Source organism: Pleurodeles waltl, chromosome 8 (assembly GCF_031143425.1).
Source record: "Pleurodeles waltl isolate 20211129_DDA chromosome 8, aPleWal1.hap1.20221129, whole genome shotgun sequence".
Taxonomy (NCBI): Eukaryota; Metazoa; Chordata; class Amphibia; order Caudata; family Salamandridae; genus Pleurodeles; species Pleurodeles waltl.
The window spans coordinates 606520134-606539346 of record NC_090447.1 but is presented as its reverse complement, the minus strand read 5'-3'; the positions used below and the strand labels follow the sequence as shown (position 1 = coordinate 606539346).

At 43.5% G+C, this 19213-nt stretch overlaps 1 protein-coding gene across 3 annotated transcripts in view; it reads right to left on the bottom strand.

The window, feature by feature from the left end:
- Window positions 1-19213, bottom strand: part of SH3KBP1 (SH3 domain containing kinase binding protein 1) — a 1044962-nt gene that overhangs the window by 227663 nt on the left and 798086 nt on the right. For all 3 annotated transcript variants that reach the window (XM_069204692.1, XM_069204693.1, XM_069204695.1), the window contains one exon: window positions 821-928. In XM_069204692.1, coding sequence (XP_069060793.1) covers window positions 821-928 — 108 coding nt within the window. The remainder of the gene's footprint in view (window positions 1-820; window positions 929-19213) is intronic.

Below are 19213 nucleotides of genomic sequence, written 5' to 3'. Positions count from 1 at the left end.
TCAATAATTCTGCATTACGCTTATTCTGGAAATTCCTGAAATTACACTATTGCATCACATTGTGTGATTAAGCACTGTTTGCAACAATAGTGTAGCACAAATACAACACACAGAAGAAAGCAAACGACCAGAACACCAGCGTCTGCTACTTGTGGCACTTGTTTTTTGTGACACCTTTAGTATCAAATGCATTTTTGCATCCAAAATGCATGTGAGGGAGCATTCCGCACTAAGATATAGTGCAAAATTCCAGTTTTGCATTGGGGTAATTGCATATAATTTTACATATTTTTTTCGAAAACTTAAAGTAATCACGCAAAAAGCAAATTACACAACCTTTCATATCGCTAGTGGATATAATGGTGATCTGTAGCTTTACAATTATTTGCCTTAATGCCAGACTGACCATATTCACAAGCACATTTTAAAGTCATATTTGTGTAGCACTAAGGAAGCTCACATCAAAGCGCTTTAAACCGTGGGATTACAAAATGTGGGTAGAACGTTAATCAGATAAGTAGTTTGTTATAGATCAAGAAACTAAACACATTGGATGACAATAAATAACAGCACAATGCATACTACCCTTAACTCGTCCTACTTAACTACCAATTCATCACAATTTAAAACATGACTCATGCATTTGCTGATTAAGTTTTTGATATATTGCAAAGATTGTGATTATTTTTTTATTTTTTTTAAAGTAACTCAACAGGTGTTTTTCAAATCTATTGAGAGTTTTTCTTCTTTTTTGGGGGGTTGCTGTAGTCACCAACCACCGTTAATGGACAGCGATTCACTTAAACGAATGGCGACTTACATTCATGTCTCTCTCCAGTTCAGAGGGGAGTAATTTCACAAAATTATCTGGAAACATTCCTCTTCTGCCATTTACTTCTCCTTCCCACCAACCGGCATCTACGCAGTTCTGCAATATAAAGAGAAAAAGTCCTGGGTGACATTCCTGTTGACCAGTTGCAAATGGCTTCAGTTGGATCTAGTTATGAAATAAAAGTTTTCAACAACTACATATGTGCGCTGCCAGCAGGATCAACTAGGTAAGTCTGATTATTAAATTAAAATGCCAAGTGAAAACCACAGACGACAGTAGAAGTAAATTGCCGGTTCCAAAATCCACAAACAATTGGTGAGTAGATGGGTGAAATAGAAGGCACTTGCTTAGGGTTAATTACAATTTCTACTAAGGAGAGAAAAAAACTTTTTAAAAAACATAACGTTCGAGTCCCAAACGAGGACACAGTGCCTTTTTCGTCGCAGAAACAGTAAAAAAAATAACAATATTGTGTTTTCGGGTGTCACTGCAGGCACTGAAGTGGCAGAGCGTCCTTTTCTTCTTGCTCGCGCATATATAGGGCGCATACATGATTTTGTGCCATGGAAGACCAGATGTAGAAGGGAAGAGCTTTTTACACGGTCCTAGTGAATTATATAAACGTAAAAAAATTAATTGTTGGTCACGTTACACGTCAGACTAAAACATAAGCGAGATGTATTCAATATTCTCATCTGTTGCACAGAAACTACAACAAATATGTAAAATCACCAGCATATAAGACACCGACTGAAACCGCAGTATGAGCCGAGTAATAAGCGGTAGCAAAAAAAGAAAATATTCAGAATCACCAACAAAATAGGAAGCATTTTGATGATCAACTCTCTTTTTTTGATAGATTTTCAAAACAACGATACCATACTCCTGCCTGCATCCAAGAGCCAGTGGAGAACAGCAAAGTAATATCAACATCCCAAACTCAAAACCCAAACTACCTACCCAAACCCCTCTGTACTCGTGAGCAAAATTCACACAAGCACACGTTTCAGGAAAGGGACACAGAACCTTATGTAACTCCGTAACACTGTCTACCCTTTTGGGGGTAGTTCTCTGGCACCCTGCATCCAGATCGGCCAGTACAAGTCTCAGGTATATTTTTGGGGAATGAGTGTCTATTGGGGAGACTAGGAAGTACGTATACCGGAAATCCAGGAAATTTGATACTGAATATGTCATCAATATCATCTAGAACACACATCCAATGTCTTGTTAATTTATAATTTGGGATAGTACCAGAGAAGATGGAGCGGGAGGTTCATGTTACTGCAACCTTTCCAACATGTCCTTGATCTCTCTGGGTACCAGTTGTGTGCTCGGCCATGAAATCCCAGTAAGTAACTATGGGGGTCATTCTGACCCTATCGGCCGGTGGCCGCCAGGGCCACCGACCACGGGAGCACCGCCAACAGGCTGGCGGTGCTCCCACGAGCATTCTGACCGCGGCGGTTCAGCCGCGGTCAGAAGCAGCAAGTCGGCGGGCTCCCGCCGACTTACCGCTGCTTGGGGGAATCCTTCATGGCGGCGGAGCGCGCTCCGCCGCCATGAGGATTCTGACAGCCCCTACCGCCATCCTGTTCATGGCGGGAAACCCGCCATGAACAGGATGGCGGTAGGGGGTGCCACTGAAATACGCGACGGGTGCAACTGCACCCGTCGCACCCCTGCAACTACGCCGGCTCAATTCTGAGCCGGCGTCCTCGTTGCAGGGGCATTTCCTCTGGGCCGGCGGGCGCTCTTTTGGAGAGCGCCCGCCGGCCCAGAGGAAATGTCTGAATGGCCGCCGCGGTCTTTTGACCGCGGTGCGGTCATTTGGCGGCGGTACTATGGCGGACGGCCTCTGCCGTCCGCCATAGTCAGAATGACCCCCTATATGTGTCCTGGGTTGTCTGCCTACAGCACTTCTCACTGCACAGCTTGTTCTCTGAAAAATGACTTCCCAGTCTTTGTGAGGCTCCGTTCCAATCCCCTCTTCCACTCTCTCTGGATTGTTGACTCCTCTCTCCAGGTAGATTGTGTCAGTAATCTATATATATCTTCGAAAGTAGGTGCCTGTAATAGTTCTTCAAGGGAAGTCATTTCTCCATTGATGTTAAAGTCTACTAGCGTAGGTTTTCATTGCTGCGCTAGCCACCCAGTGTCTGATCTGCACATGTTGAATGCTTTCGATATGGCAATCTGTTTGCATTCTTCAGCTGCTCAAATGCAATAATTCTAGGCAGATTAGCCCCTTTTTCACCCTGCTTCTGGCCATTTGAAAAATGATCCGGTGTAAGGACGGGCTTGAAGTCGGGTTGGACATAATGGGAGAGAGCTTTGATGGTAATGTTGTCAGGCCGTTTTCCTGCAACCCTGCCCCACGTAGGCTTTAGAGGTTGGAAAATAATACACCCTCAGACCCTGGGTCTCTTATGAAACCATTAAACTTTCCATACGTGTATTCATACCTTCTACTGGTTTACGAAGCACCAGTGCTTCGGAGGCAGCTCTCTACCCCATCCAGAGTACACCTCACTTGGGCTCGTTGATAGTTCTGTGCGCTGTTAGGGTTTTCCAGTCCCCCTTCCTGTAGGTGTCTGTAGGCTGTTTGTTTTCTGATGTAGTTATGGCTTTTGGCCTGTCAATGCGAATTTGTCTCCCTCTTTTTGTAGCTTTATCAACATAACTGTGGGTGGTTGAAGGGCGATTGGAAAACGAACAGAATCTCTGAGACGGCGTTCATTTGAAGAGTGACTATTTTAACTATCTAGGCAATCCATAATGTGTTCAGTTCGTGACATATGGACCAAAGGAGATAACTATAGTTAAGAGTAGTGGTTGATGGCAGGGCGTTGATTACCTGCAAACCTAAATATAGGTTATTGTATTTGGCCCTCTCAATCTGGAATGGGAACAGAACATGTCTTATTGCTTTTGTGGGGTAGAGAGATTGAGGATTAGTGAATCTGCAGGTCCAATGTGCACCTCAACATTTTAGCAAATAATTGGTAGGCAATGAATAAGGCATTTGAGTGTGAGCACATCGTTCACAAATAGACTTAATGTATGTTGATATGTTGACTGTCCATTTATAACCCAAGTAATGTTAGAGTTACCATCTTAGCCATACTTCAGGAAAATGTCTTTCAACGCAGGCATTACCACGCATTTGCCTTTACCACATATCATTTACGATGCAAATCTTTACCACGCATGCCTTTACTGTGCATGGTAAATATAGTTAATGTAAGTGTGTATGTAGTGAAAAAAACAAAAATATATATATACATATATATACATATATAAATGTGTGTGTATGTGTGTCTGTGTGTATATGTGTGTGTACATATATCCTTTTTCACTTGAAAAAAACGAAGGTTAAAGTAACATTATAGTTAGCTGAATTTCTCAGTGAAGACATTGAGGTTTTGAAGTTACAAAAACACACAAAATTCAGCAGTCATAGTTAGCAGACCTAACTATAACTTGCGCTCCCACCATGCACAACTGTTGACCTCACATATGACATCACTCATGACATTCTATGACAACATTTACAACATCGCTGATGACATCTCAAATGGCATCATTGATGATATCACTGATAACATCACTGATGACATAATCCAATGAGATTGCTAGTTTGTTTTACAGTTTACATAGTGGTGGATAATTTCCATATTACTTTTCTACGTAATTTTGTACAGATTCAGTCCAGCTAATGAGTGTAAGTGTTTACATAACACATGTGCTCCTAATGCACCATAGCTGTGTAGAGGTATTGATCACGTTATAAACGTTTGCATTCAAGAGTAATTCTGTGTGCAACTGATGGTTGACTTAGAGTCAATATGCTCTGCACAACTTTTTGGTTCTGAAGAAAAAGATTCCAACAGGAGAAAGATTCTACGTAGAAGATACTAACTTTTGTAAGCAGATATTAGTTATAAGAGATAATCGATTACGCTTGATATTTCATAATTAGCATAGAAGAGTGTGTGCACAAGGTACTAAACTATGCACAAGTGCTTATTTTGCTTCAGAAGAAGGGCTATCTGTGCAGATTTCACCATAGTATTAATGCTGCCAGTAGTATGTTCTTTAGGACCTTTAGATCATGGTTATGTGTAGCAAATAGTGTTTTTTGACAACTGTTGCAAAGAGTGTAACTGTTCTTAGTAGAGTTTATTTTTTATTCTCTGTGAATAATTCTCTGTGATGTATTTACCATGAGAGTTTCACTGTTTGCAAACAGTCTGATACAGAGTAAACTCTTTCCATAGAGACAAAACTATTTACAGCACCCACTTCTATGCTCATCTCAACTTTATCTCTCAATATAGGTTTAGTGAGTGTCACAGGTTGATAAAGATTAAAGCTGTTTGTAGTAGGCTATTTTTTTATTTTTGAACTGACATTAACTATCTTGGCTTTCTCTCAACAAGTCTATACAAATTGAACACTGTGTTCAATGAGGGTTACACATACGTCTGTGGCCAATTGTTAATTTGGTCTATGCTACATGTAAAGTATATGCTATAAGCTCAATGTTGTATATAATGCTTGTTTTCAACACCTAAGTGAGTTGTATTTGAGGTGGCAGTAGTAATGGCTGAAATTTGCTTGACTTATTTTGTACTTATTATGAGGCCTCAAATGCCATACTAATTTACAGAACAATATGTGGAAAAGGGAAGCTTGGATGATGTCATCAGTGATGCCATCAATTATGAAAATTGAGATGTCCCCAGTGATGTCATAAATGATGTGACAGATCATGCCATATGTAAGGTCATAGCAGTTCATGTCGGGGGCACAAGTTATAGAAAGTGCTGCTAACTATAAGTGCTGAATTTCTGTGTTTTTAAAACTTCAAAACGTTAATGTTGAGAAATTCAGCTAAATATAACGTTACTTTAACTTTTGTTTGTTTCAGTGAATTTCTAAAGATTTTTTTTAAATAGATCTTTTCATCATATCTAAATATAACGTTTTTTTAACCTTGTTTTTTTCAGTGAATTGCTAGTTTGTTTTTTTAAGTAAATTAATTATTTTTGAGTGTATACATGGAAACATAGCTGATGAGTATATCTTATGTGTGCAGACAATTTTGAAAGGGAATGGGTTTGTATTGTAACACAACAGGAAAGGGTGCACAGTTTACAAATCATTTTTAATAAATGATGTCTTTGTATAATACAGTGGAATAAGGCAATAATCCACTTCAGATTGCCCATCTCCTCAGCTCTTGTAACTGTGACATTGAGAGATATTCCCACCAAGTAGGGTGTGGAGATGGGCTGACCTCTCCTTTGAGACCTCTCTATCAGATGACAAGTGTGCGTAGTAGTGTGTGGGAAGGGACTGGCCGCTCCTTTCAGACCACTTTCTGAGGTGAGGGGCAGATGGGGGGTGGGGTTCAGCAGTGTGCATGGGAAGTGACAGACCTCTTTTTTGAGATTTCTGTTTGCGATGACGGGTGAGTGTAGTAGTAGGGTGTGTGGATGGACTGGCCTCTTCTTTCAGACCTCTCTCATTCAGAGAACAGGATTGTGTAGTAGGGTGCATGCATGGGGAGCACTGCCTCCTTCTTTCTGACCTCTCTTTCAGATGACGATTGTGAGTAGTAGGGTGTGGTTAGGGACAGGGCTCTCCTTTCAGACCTATTTCTTAGATGACAGATGTGCTTAGAGGTGTGAGAAGGGACTGGTCTCTCTTTTTACTGTGTAGTAGAACATGGGGAGAGACTTAACTCTGCTCAGAACTCTTCCCAACCTGATGGGTGCCAATCGTAGATTCAGAGAAACACCATCTCCACTAACTTCCTACAGTGTGTATGGTAGATAAAATATCACCTACTCCTTCCTACATTTTGTCTTGAGAGATCATAACTTTTTAAAAAAAAATGAACATTCTATTCTTTACAGTACTTATGTTTTACCAACCTCCTATCAATGATAAGGGACACAATATCCATTTCATCTAGTAAAGTAAATTCACAGCTCACCTACTACTTTTTACTATTCACGATCCAGAGATCATAAAAATTAGTTCAAAACAATATACATTTAATTGTATCACAGTAGTTATCCCTTAGAGTCCTCCTCTCTAAATCTAGGGGGACAGCATGCCTTTCTGCTGCTCCCTTTATAGCTTGTTCCTTCATTTCCACAACACCTCCAATTTTTCACAGTAAGCAACAATGGCGGCCATTTCGTTTCTAAAATTCCAACAGCTAGCCAATCAGAGCACTCACTCTTGTAGGACTTGAGGGAGCCTCTCACTCCGGCAGCAGCATGAAGCTTCACGGGGAAAATGGGCCTCTCAACCAATCACAGGCCTCCTTTTTTTTAATTTCCTCTCTCACAGGACACCAGCAAGGCTCTTGCAATCCCAACTGGCAAAATGTACAATTCATTTGACCCTTAATTTCTCAAAAACGATTTAACAGATTTATACCAAATCACAAAACGCAGGCATGTATTCCACAGGAAGGCAGAGGCACAGAATGGTTAAGTAAGAAAATGCCCACATGTGGTATTTTCAAACACACAATTTGAAAACCACCTTCACCAAAAATTATATTTTAAATTTGTGAGTTCAGAGACCCCAAACTCCATATCTCAATCTGCTCCCAATGGGAAATTCACTTAAAATATATTTCAAGGCAATCCCCATGTTAACTGATGGGAGAGACAGGCCCTGCAATAGTGAAAAACGAATTTGGCAGTATTTCACTATCAGGACATATACAACACACCAGCACAAGTCCTACCTTTTAACTTCACTGCCTCCTGCCCATGGAACTACCAACGGCCTACCTTAGAGGTATATTACATTTACTAAAAGGGAGGGTTTGGGCCTGGCAAGTGGGTGCACCAGCCAGGTCGACATGGCAGTTTAAAACTGCACACACAGACACTGCAATGGCAGGTCTGAGATATATTTACAGGGCTACTCGTGTGGCTGGCACAATCAGTACTGCAGGCCCACTAGTAATATTTGGTTTACAGGCCCTGGGCACACATAGTGCACTTTACTAGGGTCTTGCTGGTAAATCAAATATGCCAACCATTGATAAACCAATCACCAATACAATGTAGACAGAGAGCAAATGCACTTTAGCACTGGATAGCAGCGGTAAAGTACCCAAAGTCCTCAAGCCAACAAAAAAGGTCAGAAAAAGTAGGATAAAAGAGGCAAAATGTTTGGCGATGGCCCTGCAAAAAGGTGGTAAAGGCATGCATGGTAAAGGCATTCATTGCATAAGATGTGTGTTAAAGGCAAGCGAAGTGATTGAATATGTTGTAAAGTCAAACAAACCATGCACCCATGTACTAGGCAAAAAGCAACAGATTAAGGGCTTCCCTAATGTGTTCCTTTTCTGAATGAGGAAGAGCTTGAAAGAACACCATCTTGAAAGAACACCAGCATTAACTCTTGGGGTGGCATTCTGTATTCCCTAAGGACTCATCTGCATAAATTTCTCTAAAACCAAAACATTTGAGTATTTTCTTCTGAGTAAGGTGAATGCATCCCATTCAACACTTTCTCAGTGGAAACAGCTAATAAAAAATCTTTCTTTGTGGCCCCAATCATGTTGTCAATATTTTGTAGTGTTCTCTTTGTATTTTCAACACATTGGTGGTCATTATGACTTCGGCGGATGGTTTAAAACGTCCGTCGCAGTCCCGATGGGGAGGTTTCCACCATTGTGGCTGCCTCCCAGTGGGCCCCATTATGGGTTTCCCGCTGGGTCAGTGGGCGGAAACAGACTACTCGTAATTGAACCATCAGCAATGCTGTGGTGCGTAGGTTGCACCACACCAGTCACAAAGTTCACTGTCTACAAAGAAGACAGTGAACTTTGTGACAGGGCTGGCCAGGGCGGCCCCTGCTCTGCCCATGCCAAATGAATGGGCAGTGCAGGGGCCCCCTGATGCACCCTGCACCCCGTCTCCACCAGCCTTTACATGGCGGTGCTACCACCATTTAACCGCTGGCGGAAAGAGGTGTCGCAATCTCCAGGGTGGTGCTGCTTGCAGTGCTGCCCTGGCGGATTAGGACTGCCAGCACCGCTAGACCCTCCTGTGGAGGGAAACTGGCAGTGCTGGCGATCCGACTGCTGCACGACTGCCACAGCCATAATGTGGCAGTCAGACCGCTGACAAAGCAGTTGGACCACTGCTTTGGCAGCGGTCAGACCACCACTGTGACCCTGGCAGTCAATAGACCACCAGGGTTGTAATCGGGCCCATTGTCTTTCTAAAATGAAGCTCGCCGGGGTCAATGTGAACGGACACGGAAGAATTTAGCTGGGAGATTAAAAAGCCAGTGAATAGCATCTATATGAAAGATTGAAGTAGTCCTATACGAGCTACACAGTGATGGATTCTTGTTGGGCTTGGGATACCTGCTATTGTGACTTCTTATAATGTTGTGGTGGGTGTGGCAGTGTTGAAGAGGTGATCCAGTATTGGCACTAGAATCTAACAGAAGGTTTTGTAAAACTGTGGTGTGTAGCCAGCCAGGGACTGGAGATTTGTCAGATTTTATTGTGGCCATGAAGGAAATTACCTCTTCTACAGAGATGGGCTCCTCTAAAGTTATGTATGTTATTGTCTTAACTTGGTTATTTGTGCTTGTTTGAACTAAGACCTAATGTTTACAGAGTTGTGGTCTTTCACATTATAATGTTTCTTATTAAATTCCCTGAATTCCTTTGCTATTTGTTTGCCCCCTGGGACCGGATGGCAGAGAGGGATTCATGCAGAGTCTGTGAACCAGCAATTTGCCAGATTAATTTCTGCCTACATACAATTTTTGCTTGGTTCATAAAAGGGCACATTCAGTTCTGTATATGTCTGATTTCTTCGGCTGTGTATGTATTGCATTCTGAATGCACCACCCTCTTTCCTTGTGTTTTATGTCCAGTTCTTCTGCTCCCTTCACCAATTTGTTTCTTTTTATTTTCCTTTCTTTGATAAACCTAGCTGAAATAGCTACTAATTCTCCACTGACAACTGATTTTATGGCATCCCAAAGTATGCCTGGAAGCCCATCTTCTGGGTCATTATCTGTCATATATTTGGAGATCGCAGTCTGTAATACAGCTTTATTTTATTTATCAGTATTTAATATTTAATATGAGGCATTTTAAACATCAAACTTTTGCCATGATCGTTCTGAAATGAAGAGCAATATATGAGGCAGATTTGATAGCATTGCAGATACGCTCTGAAAATCGATGTCAAAAAGACCATGATGAAATTGTTGATTAATCAAGAAGTATCATTTGTTTTTAAAACCGAGTGCATTTCTATTCTTAGTTTTGAGATATATTGGGGTAAGCCCAGTTCTAAGGAGAATCTATCTATGAACCAGTAAAACACAAGCATTTGCAATGCAATGGGTCTCGCATTTGCTCGAGTTAGAGGTATTAGCGTTGTAAACTCCTAACCGGACTTTTCTTGCCACATAAATTGAAAATGAAAAGTAATACAGATTCACATAAGCGAGCAGATTCAAAGCGCTATTGCATCAGCGTGAAGGAGAACACAAAAGGAAAAAGAAGTTTGCTCAAAGTCAAATGTATTGGCAAAAGTGCAATTAGCCATGTAACAGGGGCGATGTCCAAGGCGGTAACTAAACCGCCCCAAGGAGGGACAAACATAAAGCATTTACCAACGAAAATAAAGGATTTTTGAAGGGCAAGCCCATGAGCGAGTGACAGTGATGGGCATGCAGTGGGTTTGGTTAAAAGTCCAGATGGATACCAACACATTGGAAAAGCAGCACTTGTGCGCCGCTACACTTAGTAGGAGCCTGCCAATGGTGTTGTCAAATGCTGGAGTTGCCAAATACAAACGCTGCCTAGTCTCGATTCCACGTCAGACCTCTTCCTGCCTCCACTCTACATTTCATATCTCAGTATCTTACATTTGTAAGTTCCTATTGTACTTCTTTCTTTCTCTCTTTTCTGTTTTTCTCTCGCTATTGCTTGGGGTAAAAGTCTGATGGTGAAAAATAAATCCTGATTCCTAAAATGAGTGCCATAAAAGTTGAAGCACCAAACAGCGGATGTTTACTTAAGAACTTGTTTAAGTCTTAACTGTGCATGAACTGGTCACATTAGCAAACAGAGCTCACGGGCACATTATAAAATGTGAGAAATTCACACAAATCACTTTATTCATTATCCTTTTATACAAAGCATACCCAACCAACTACATGTTCCATAGCAGCCTTGGTTTTCTTGTTTGTGACACCCACCGCCTCAGGCACCATATTTAAGTTGAAACTGACCTGAATAGGTGGAGGGTCATGTGTGGGTGGGGGAGTAATTGCAGAGCTTACAAACACTATTAGCAATCATCAAAGTACGTTATACTCCGTGGGTCCACCTTTCTATCAGAGTCCAGCAACCCTATATAAATGTATTGCACATCAAGGGCCAATAAAGGATCTTTCTCAGCAGACTGGGCGCCACACTCTGAAGTTTATTTCCATATACCAAAGCCCACCACAGCAAACAGACAACACAAACATACACATGCATCCCCTACACATCACCCCACACTGTGTCAAACTCTGAAGTTTACTTACACATGACTCATAACTAACACAACAACGAAAACACACACACGCGCTTACTAATTTGGGGGACCAGTGACGCTGACTCTGGAGTAGCATGGAATCATATAACTGTGTTTGGTCCATCCCTAATAAGTCGCTTTGGAGCCCACCTTAAGTTGTGTTGTGCTCTGTCCTATCCTGGAGAACTAGCATCTGCCTATTGGATGACAAAGTATTAGGTTGGGTCCACCTCCAACACTGGAGTGCTGCGGTCCTATTTCCTCTGTCTCATCCACCTTGGTTGGTAGCCGTAGCAGCAGAAACCTACACCCACTTTGTGCCTATTCAGATGTCATCAGATTTGAGTTCCTCTGACATCTCTTACTTTTGTGTGCCTCGCCCCTTGTGTAGTAGATAGGATGGAACTAGGAATGCACTGGGAAATATGCTTGTTGGTGACTCAGACCTGGTCTTCTGCTGGAACTGAAAGCCCTTGAGTCAGTAGGTTCTAAGCCACAATTCAGAAGGACCACATCCTATTCAGGGTCCAAAGGATGATTGCTTTCCCACACTTTGTCCTTCTTAGGCCCCAAAGAGGCTGGGAAAGAGCTTACAGGGCTACTCCACAGGTTGCCTCCTCTGTGAGCCCTTCATTCCCTCTCTACACAAATACAACTACTCCCCTGTAGGGGCATAGCCAATCATCTCTATAAATGCACAGTCAACCATTCTGGTCTTGGCCCAAACAATCCTGGTAACTCATCCATCCTTGTGCTCGAGGTTACAATGTTAGGGTTTCCTGCTGTGCCCACTAACAATGGATGGCCAGTGACCTGTAGACCAATGCACCTGCTGCAAGAACACATCACACATGCTTTTTGCATGCCGAATGGAACACATTTCAAGGGAGGTTGAACTCTTTTTAAAAGAAGGGCCATTCTTTACAATTCACTTTTTACAAGGGCCACACCCTTTACAAATATTTATCATAATTTTTGTGACTAGTACCACTTACTGCCAGGAGACCAACAAACGTCTATCCTTTATATCTATCCTTTATAACCCCCAAAACGTTTCGTACATTGCTGCTTGGACTGAATGCATGTTTACAATGAATATTCCAATATTAAATGAGAAATAGTTTACATCGATAATCTTTTTTTAACAATAGTTAGGCGTGCGTTCGGATTAATACCTTTATATTCAAATACATAAAAAGAAGTGAACGCCACTTTCAGAGGTAGGAGAGGGAATACAGTGATTTGAAATAAGGATATTACGAAAAAGAGTTGTAGTCGCCTAGCTGGACTGTCGGAGGTGGTGGTATGCTCAGTTTTAAAAAAGATACTAAACTGGTCGCGCTTTGCAATTTACACTCACTACGCTCCACATGATTTTAGATGTAAGTGTTCCCTTACGAAAACGATGACATATTTTTTTAATGTGAAACTATACAGTGAGGCTAAACTCCAAATAAATCTATAAGGTCCATCTGAATAGTCTGTGCTTTGCTTCCGCTCGTCAATGACTGCGCGTCAGCCAGGACACGTGTGCCGCAGATGATTCGTGGAGGCCGAGTGTGAGGTAGTGAAACTGCGTTAAAAACATTCCTGTCGTGCCCAACAGCAACCTTGGCCTGTTGCTTGAAAAGGCATCATGCGACACATGAAATATTTTAAAAAGTCAGCGCGCAGCCAACGATGTTCCCATGGTCTCCACGAATACTTTTTTCCGCTTCAGACCTGTTCCCCAGCAGAACTACGTCACTCTAAAGACAATTCCTTTCTCAGAAACGCTGAAGAGTAACAAGCATTTGCAATGCAATAGGTCTCACATTTGTGAAAGTTTAAGCTATTGGCATTGAAAATGGCATTTTTTTACTTTTTTTTCTATGCAGTGGAGTGATGATATCTGCATATCGCTATTGCCATTCATATGACCTTGCAGCGCTGGAGAACCAGGAAAATGGGAAATAGGTTATTAGGGAGGGGAGACAAGAGTAATATGCTGGCTGTGGAAAAAACATCCTGGAAAAAGCAAACATTCAGAGAAGGCAAGACTTAGTAAAGTATGTGAAATGTAAGCACAAACAATAAGGTTACATTAATGCTTTTACACTTCTAATCTGCTGGCTGAAAAAAACCTGCAATATTTACTGTTCTAATGAGCACGAAGCACGGAAAGGGTGCAGTACCACAGGCTGTCATTAGGTGTCCCCTGTGACTTCTTTTGGCCACATAAGGTACTGCATCCTGCAATCTGGAATTCAGCACATCCCCAATGACTTTTGGATGCTGTGCTGAAAAATGAAGCGCAGGGCCCGTTTTGAGTAAAGTTTTAGATTGTGCATTCAAGTTATGAGAGAAGGGAGGCAAGAGTAATATGCTGTTTGAAAAAAAACATAATTACGAGGTCGCACAACATGAAACTTCGCATAGTCATGTAAAGCACTCTTCCAATCTTTTTCGTGCGATATAAAACTTCACACTCTCATGATAAAAAAAAAAAGTAACACCATCCTGGAAAAAGCAAACATTCTTGGAGAATGCACGATTAAGTAAAGCATGTGAAATGTAAGCAGGAACAATCTGGTTATGTTAAAACTTTTTTACTACTAATATGCTGGCTGAAAAAAGCCTGCACCATTTAGTGCTGTAATGTGTACGTCGCAGGAAAAGGGTGCAGTACCACAGGCTGTCCCTTGGTCCTCTTTTGGCCACATAAGGTGCTTCACCCTGCAAAGTTGAATTCAATACATTCCCAATGAGTTTCGGATACCTTGAATGAATGAAGCGCAGCACCCGTTTTGAGGAAAGTTTTACGCTGTGCATTCAGGTTATGAGGGAGGAAAGACAAGAGTAATATGTTGTTTTTTAAACAAATTAAGTACGAGGTTGCGCTAAAATGAAACTTCACATAGTGATGTAAAGCGCTCTTCCGATCCAGTTCACGCTATATGAAACACTACATTCTCATGTAAAGCGCTCAGACACCACAAAGAAACAGTGGCATGACCACAACAAGGAAGCTCAAGAAACAACATACGACCACGTAGCGCGAAGCAGCAAGGCATAAAATAGTGCACCACGCTAAGCTATGTGGCCGACCGAGCAATAATCCATGTAATAGGGTCAGTCTGCAAGGCAGTAACAAAGCAGCCTCAAGGCGGACAAACGTGAAGAATTTACCTACAAAATAAAGGGAATTTTGAGAGGCAGGCCATGGATCGAATGAAAGTGATGGGCATGAGATGGGCGTGGTTAAAGCCCATAGATGTACATTACATGTCGAGAGACAACGCTGGTGTGCTGCCTAGGCTCGACCTAAAAAGTCTGGCTGTTTGTGTGCCTTCAAAGTGAAGCTATTGCAGCAGGCCTATGCACCTGCTTCGAAAATCATGTAGAAACTTGAATATCACGGGTTCAAACCTTAACAGAGACAACTCAGTCTTTAATACTCAGGCAAGGAAATTAGTCAGTCTGTAACACAGATTGGCACTCTTTTTCATTTTACTTGTCGATGTATTTTGGCCCTTGTATTCTTTAGCCCAGGCTACCTAGGCCTTAACAATCTGGTTTCACGTCAAGCATGGCATTCCACATATAATTTGCAGCAGGTGACCTGCCTACTGTTGTTCAGTGAAATCAAATATCTCTCCCCTCTAGTTACACCAGTGAACATCTGGACTATGTTACGTTACGTAATAAATATAACTTGTATCGCGCTCGACTCACCCCGAGAGGGGCATCTATGGGATCCGGTTTATTGCTCCCTCTCGGTGTGGTGGTACCAAAACAATGCATTGGGAGCTTTGACCCTTCTTCCTCTCTGGATGAGCTCTGAAATGTCAAGTAATAGTTCAATTCAGAGACTCTGGCACTTAAAATTAGGAATGGAACCAGCCTTTTCCCATGGGTGAGGAACTCCCTGTTCGGACAATCTGGTGAACTGAAGCAGGGAGTCAGTCAGGTCTCCTGTTGGAGGCTATTTGCTTCAGTCTGACAAGCCCTGTCCTACTTATGATTCCTCATCCTCCCCAGCAGGAGTCACACCCCTTTTATGCAAGAAGTTATTGTGATGGCGGATGGTATCAAATTAGTGATTGAGGGCCTGTGCAACAAAAGATGATCTTCAAGCCTGCAGCACCACGTGACAGTTCTCCCACGTGCAGAATGCACAGGAACAAGTGCTGACATGAGAAGGTTTAAGCACCTGCTGAGGATACTCTGCTACACAGCAAGCAGCAGCAGTCTGTGTGTTTTTACTCTGGCCTCTGGACCACAATCAAGTCCAGAAATCACTTCTTCCTTTCTCTCATATGCTGGATGATGAGATTTGTGTTTTATAGTCAACTCCTCGCTCAATAGACCTCGAATAACCCTTCAATACCGCCTCTGTTTTTCATGAGTACAGAGGTTCTGACTGGATGCCTCTCTCTCAGCAAAGGTTGACTCTAAGGAACGTATCTCCGATCACTCTGAGCACATTCTAGAGCATGAGACTGATCACAAGCTTTAAACTGGATGAAAAAGGTAACACCTATGCCACCTTTTTGTTCCTTCATGAATGTATTGAATCTCCCACTGAACCCTCAAGCTGCACAAGTGATACACCCTTGGTTCACTCTTGTTCAGAGTCTGTCCGGCCATGTCCAGTACATGCGTCTGCACTACCTAAAGTGGCACAGTTCTAGTCACTGCTGGTGTCTGAGTGCTGTCACTTTCAGTTCTCACAGTGCTAAAATTTCCAGCACTGGCCAAGAACCTGTGCATGGCAATATTCCAGAAACTCAGGCAGGACCCTTGACCTCAGTTCAGTCACCACCTTTCAAAAATCGAGAATGACTGACTCAGTTAAGATCCTGGCCATCGGTGACTGCTTTGTCAATTTGTCCAATAAAGAGATGTTTTCCAGTCCTGGCAAAGATGCTCAAAACAATGTCCACTAAAGCAGTGGCCTATAGAAGGGGGCATTTCTGCACTGTTGTCTTCCCCAGCTCTCCCAGCAAAATCTTTGTGCTAAATGGTGCCCAAGGTCCTCAAGCAGGCAAGAGTTGTGAAAGAAGCCAAAAGTTGAGTCCACAACTTCTTACGCTTTGGGCCACAAGTACATACCCCGAATGACAATGCAACTTTTGACCAGAGGAGCCCAGAACTGTGATGCTGGTCTTCCTGAATGGCAAAGCTTCACCCTTCCACATGCAATTAGAAGCCATGTATCTTGAGAACTACTGGGAGAAAAATACATCGATTTTGTGGTTTCTCACTGAGATAACAACAATGCCATCACACCTGACTACGGTCTCCAGGTCTAGCATGCTTTTGCTAATTGCCCCTCTCCAACCTACTCATTTCCACAACTTACTTCTCTCTGTCTCTTTTACTCAATCAACCTCTACTTTTCAGTAGTTCTCCCTGTCCGATTCCTATATATCAGTTTTTGGCTCTACTGCCAAAGGTAAAGTCCCAATGTTCATCTAAACTAAATTTCAAACACGATCATAGAACAGAACATTTAAGATCCCTGTCAGCATCTGGGCTGTTTACCTCCTCCCTTACAAGAAGATGAGCATTGGTAGAGTCTTTTCTTGGTACAAGCAGTAAAACTATAGAGATACCGCCTAAAAAACACAAGAAACATGCAAGACCATCCGAAATTCAGGCATGCACATATTGCTTTGATCGATAAAAAGGAACAATTCTGCAAAGATAAGCAACATAAAAGAGAAACTGAAACAGGGCATTTATTATGGTGGACTGCAATCAATGACTTAACTCTCGCTCCTGAGGGGCCCTCATAGAGCAATTATTCTGGCCAATGTAGCCAGTGTATCCTCAGGGATTGCTGATTTGTCTCTCCTCCCCCTTTGTCACTCATGGTAGGACCCTCTAGAGCATGCAGTGCACGGTTCTGCCTGCACCTTCTAACCCACCTCTTAATGGACTCCCCCCCACAGCCTTTAGGCTGGGTGGACCCAACGCACACCACAGGGTACTCATGTGCTGCTACTGGATAGACTCTAAAAGGCTATCTGCAACCAGTTCAGGCACTGTTACCCCTTCATAATCACTACAAGGCATTTTATTCTGGCTTACTGTAACCAGTGTCATGGCCTGCCCTTCTTTCTTCCCTGGGTGGCCTCTAGCAAATAAAGTGTAAAAGTCTGTCTGACATAACTAATGATTATAAAGGTATTGCTCACTTGCATTATTTGTTTGTCTCATCTTGTCTAGGCACTCTGTTTTTGGGTCTTTAAAACCCAAAGCCAGGGCGTGGCTTCGCAGTTACTGGAGTAGGATGCTGCCAGTTCAAGCTCCATGTTACTGAGGGCCCTTAAGCGGAGCTAGAGCCTGCACAGGGCCCAAAGATATCACTCCAACATGGTCCCGCTCACGTCTGAGGGACCTAAAACCAGAGGGTCCAGAGAAACCATCCAAGCACCCCACAAGAGAGATATGCACTGCCTGACCCTTCACCTCCTGACTGCCACCATCATTACATGGACTGCTGCGTAGAGCAGGGCCTGAAGGGCCAGTGGTGCCCAACTTGGCAGAGCCCGAATAAAACAGCAGCAGTTATTCTCCCTGCCAGTGGGCAATTACGCTGTGGGTGGCGAAGTGCAGCAGTCTCTGACCTGTAAGGGTAAGATGATTCCTGGGGGCCACACGCTCCGACCAGTCCATAGGAGGGCGAGTCACCATTTTGACGTGCACCTCCCTGGCACTCCTGGGTCGCATTCAGGAGTGGCACTCCTGAGTGCATCAAAAAATCACCCTGGCACATCTGCTGGTCCACCACCCGGAGAGAGAGAGAACTTAAACCACCTCAAACCAAGCACTAAAGGGCAGCTGCAGGGAAAAGCGGCATTGTGTGCTGCCTGGCCACGGGGATACTACGGAGAGAACACCACTGACGGCCAGGGCCCCCCGCCCTGACAGGACTGTCTTCTCAACTTTTTGAGCATGGCAGAGGGCCCACAAAGGTAGTGCTTGCCTACTGTGAAGCCACACCCGGGTGCCTTGATTTCTGGTGGGCTCTGTTGGTGTGCGAGCCACCATTTTAGACTCGGACTACCTCATGTCCCGAAACAGAACTGAAGAGCAGCGGACCCCGGGGGCAGCAATCCCTCTGCCCCATCCAGCCCCCCATGACAGCTGCCCCCCTGCTGGCGATCGATGGACTGGCATACCTGCAAGGCAACAGGTGAGAGGCAGCGGTTCAAGTGGACAGGCTTGGGGGCAAAGAGCGTAGTCACCAGACTGGGACTCTATCCTTAGGCAGACATGCCAGTTGGGAATATGAGGCTCAAATACACTGATTACCTCCAATCGGGGTAGGGCGTCACAGAGAACACTTGGAGGAAGCAGCTGCAGCCTTGTGGATGAACTGACCTACGTCGGCAAAGCCTTTAAAGTGGGGGCATGGTTAAGAGTGCTCTGACATGATCTAAGTATTGCAAGGCAGATGACTGAGACGTGCCCAGTAAGTGTGCCACCACAGTGAACCTGCTTACAGATGGGAGCTACAAGCGGCCCTCTGCAAGAAAGCAGTAGACTTACCTGTGCAGCAGGCCTCACCCTGCTATCAGCCCCCCTCTCCAGTGAGTCATCCTGGTGCTGTCACACAGGGGCAGATCGTCCCTAAACCCTCTGGATCAGAGTCCACACCGAGAGGCACGGGTTGCTGCATCCCTCTCCACCTCTGTGAAAGGCATTTCTGGGGGCCTGCTACTAAAGCCTTGCACCCCACCTGCTGCTTGTTTTGTCTGCCTGTCTCCTCACTGCCTTGCGACCAACACAAGTGGCTCGT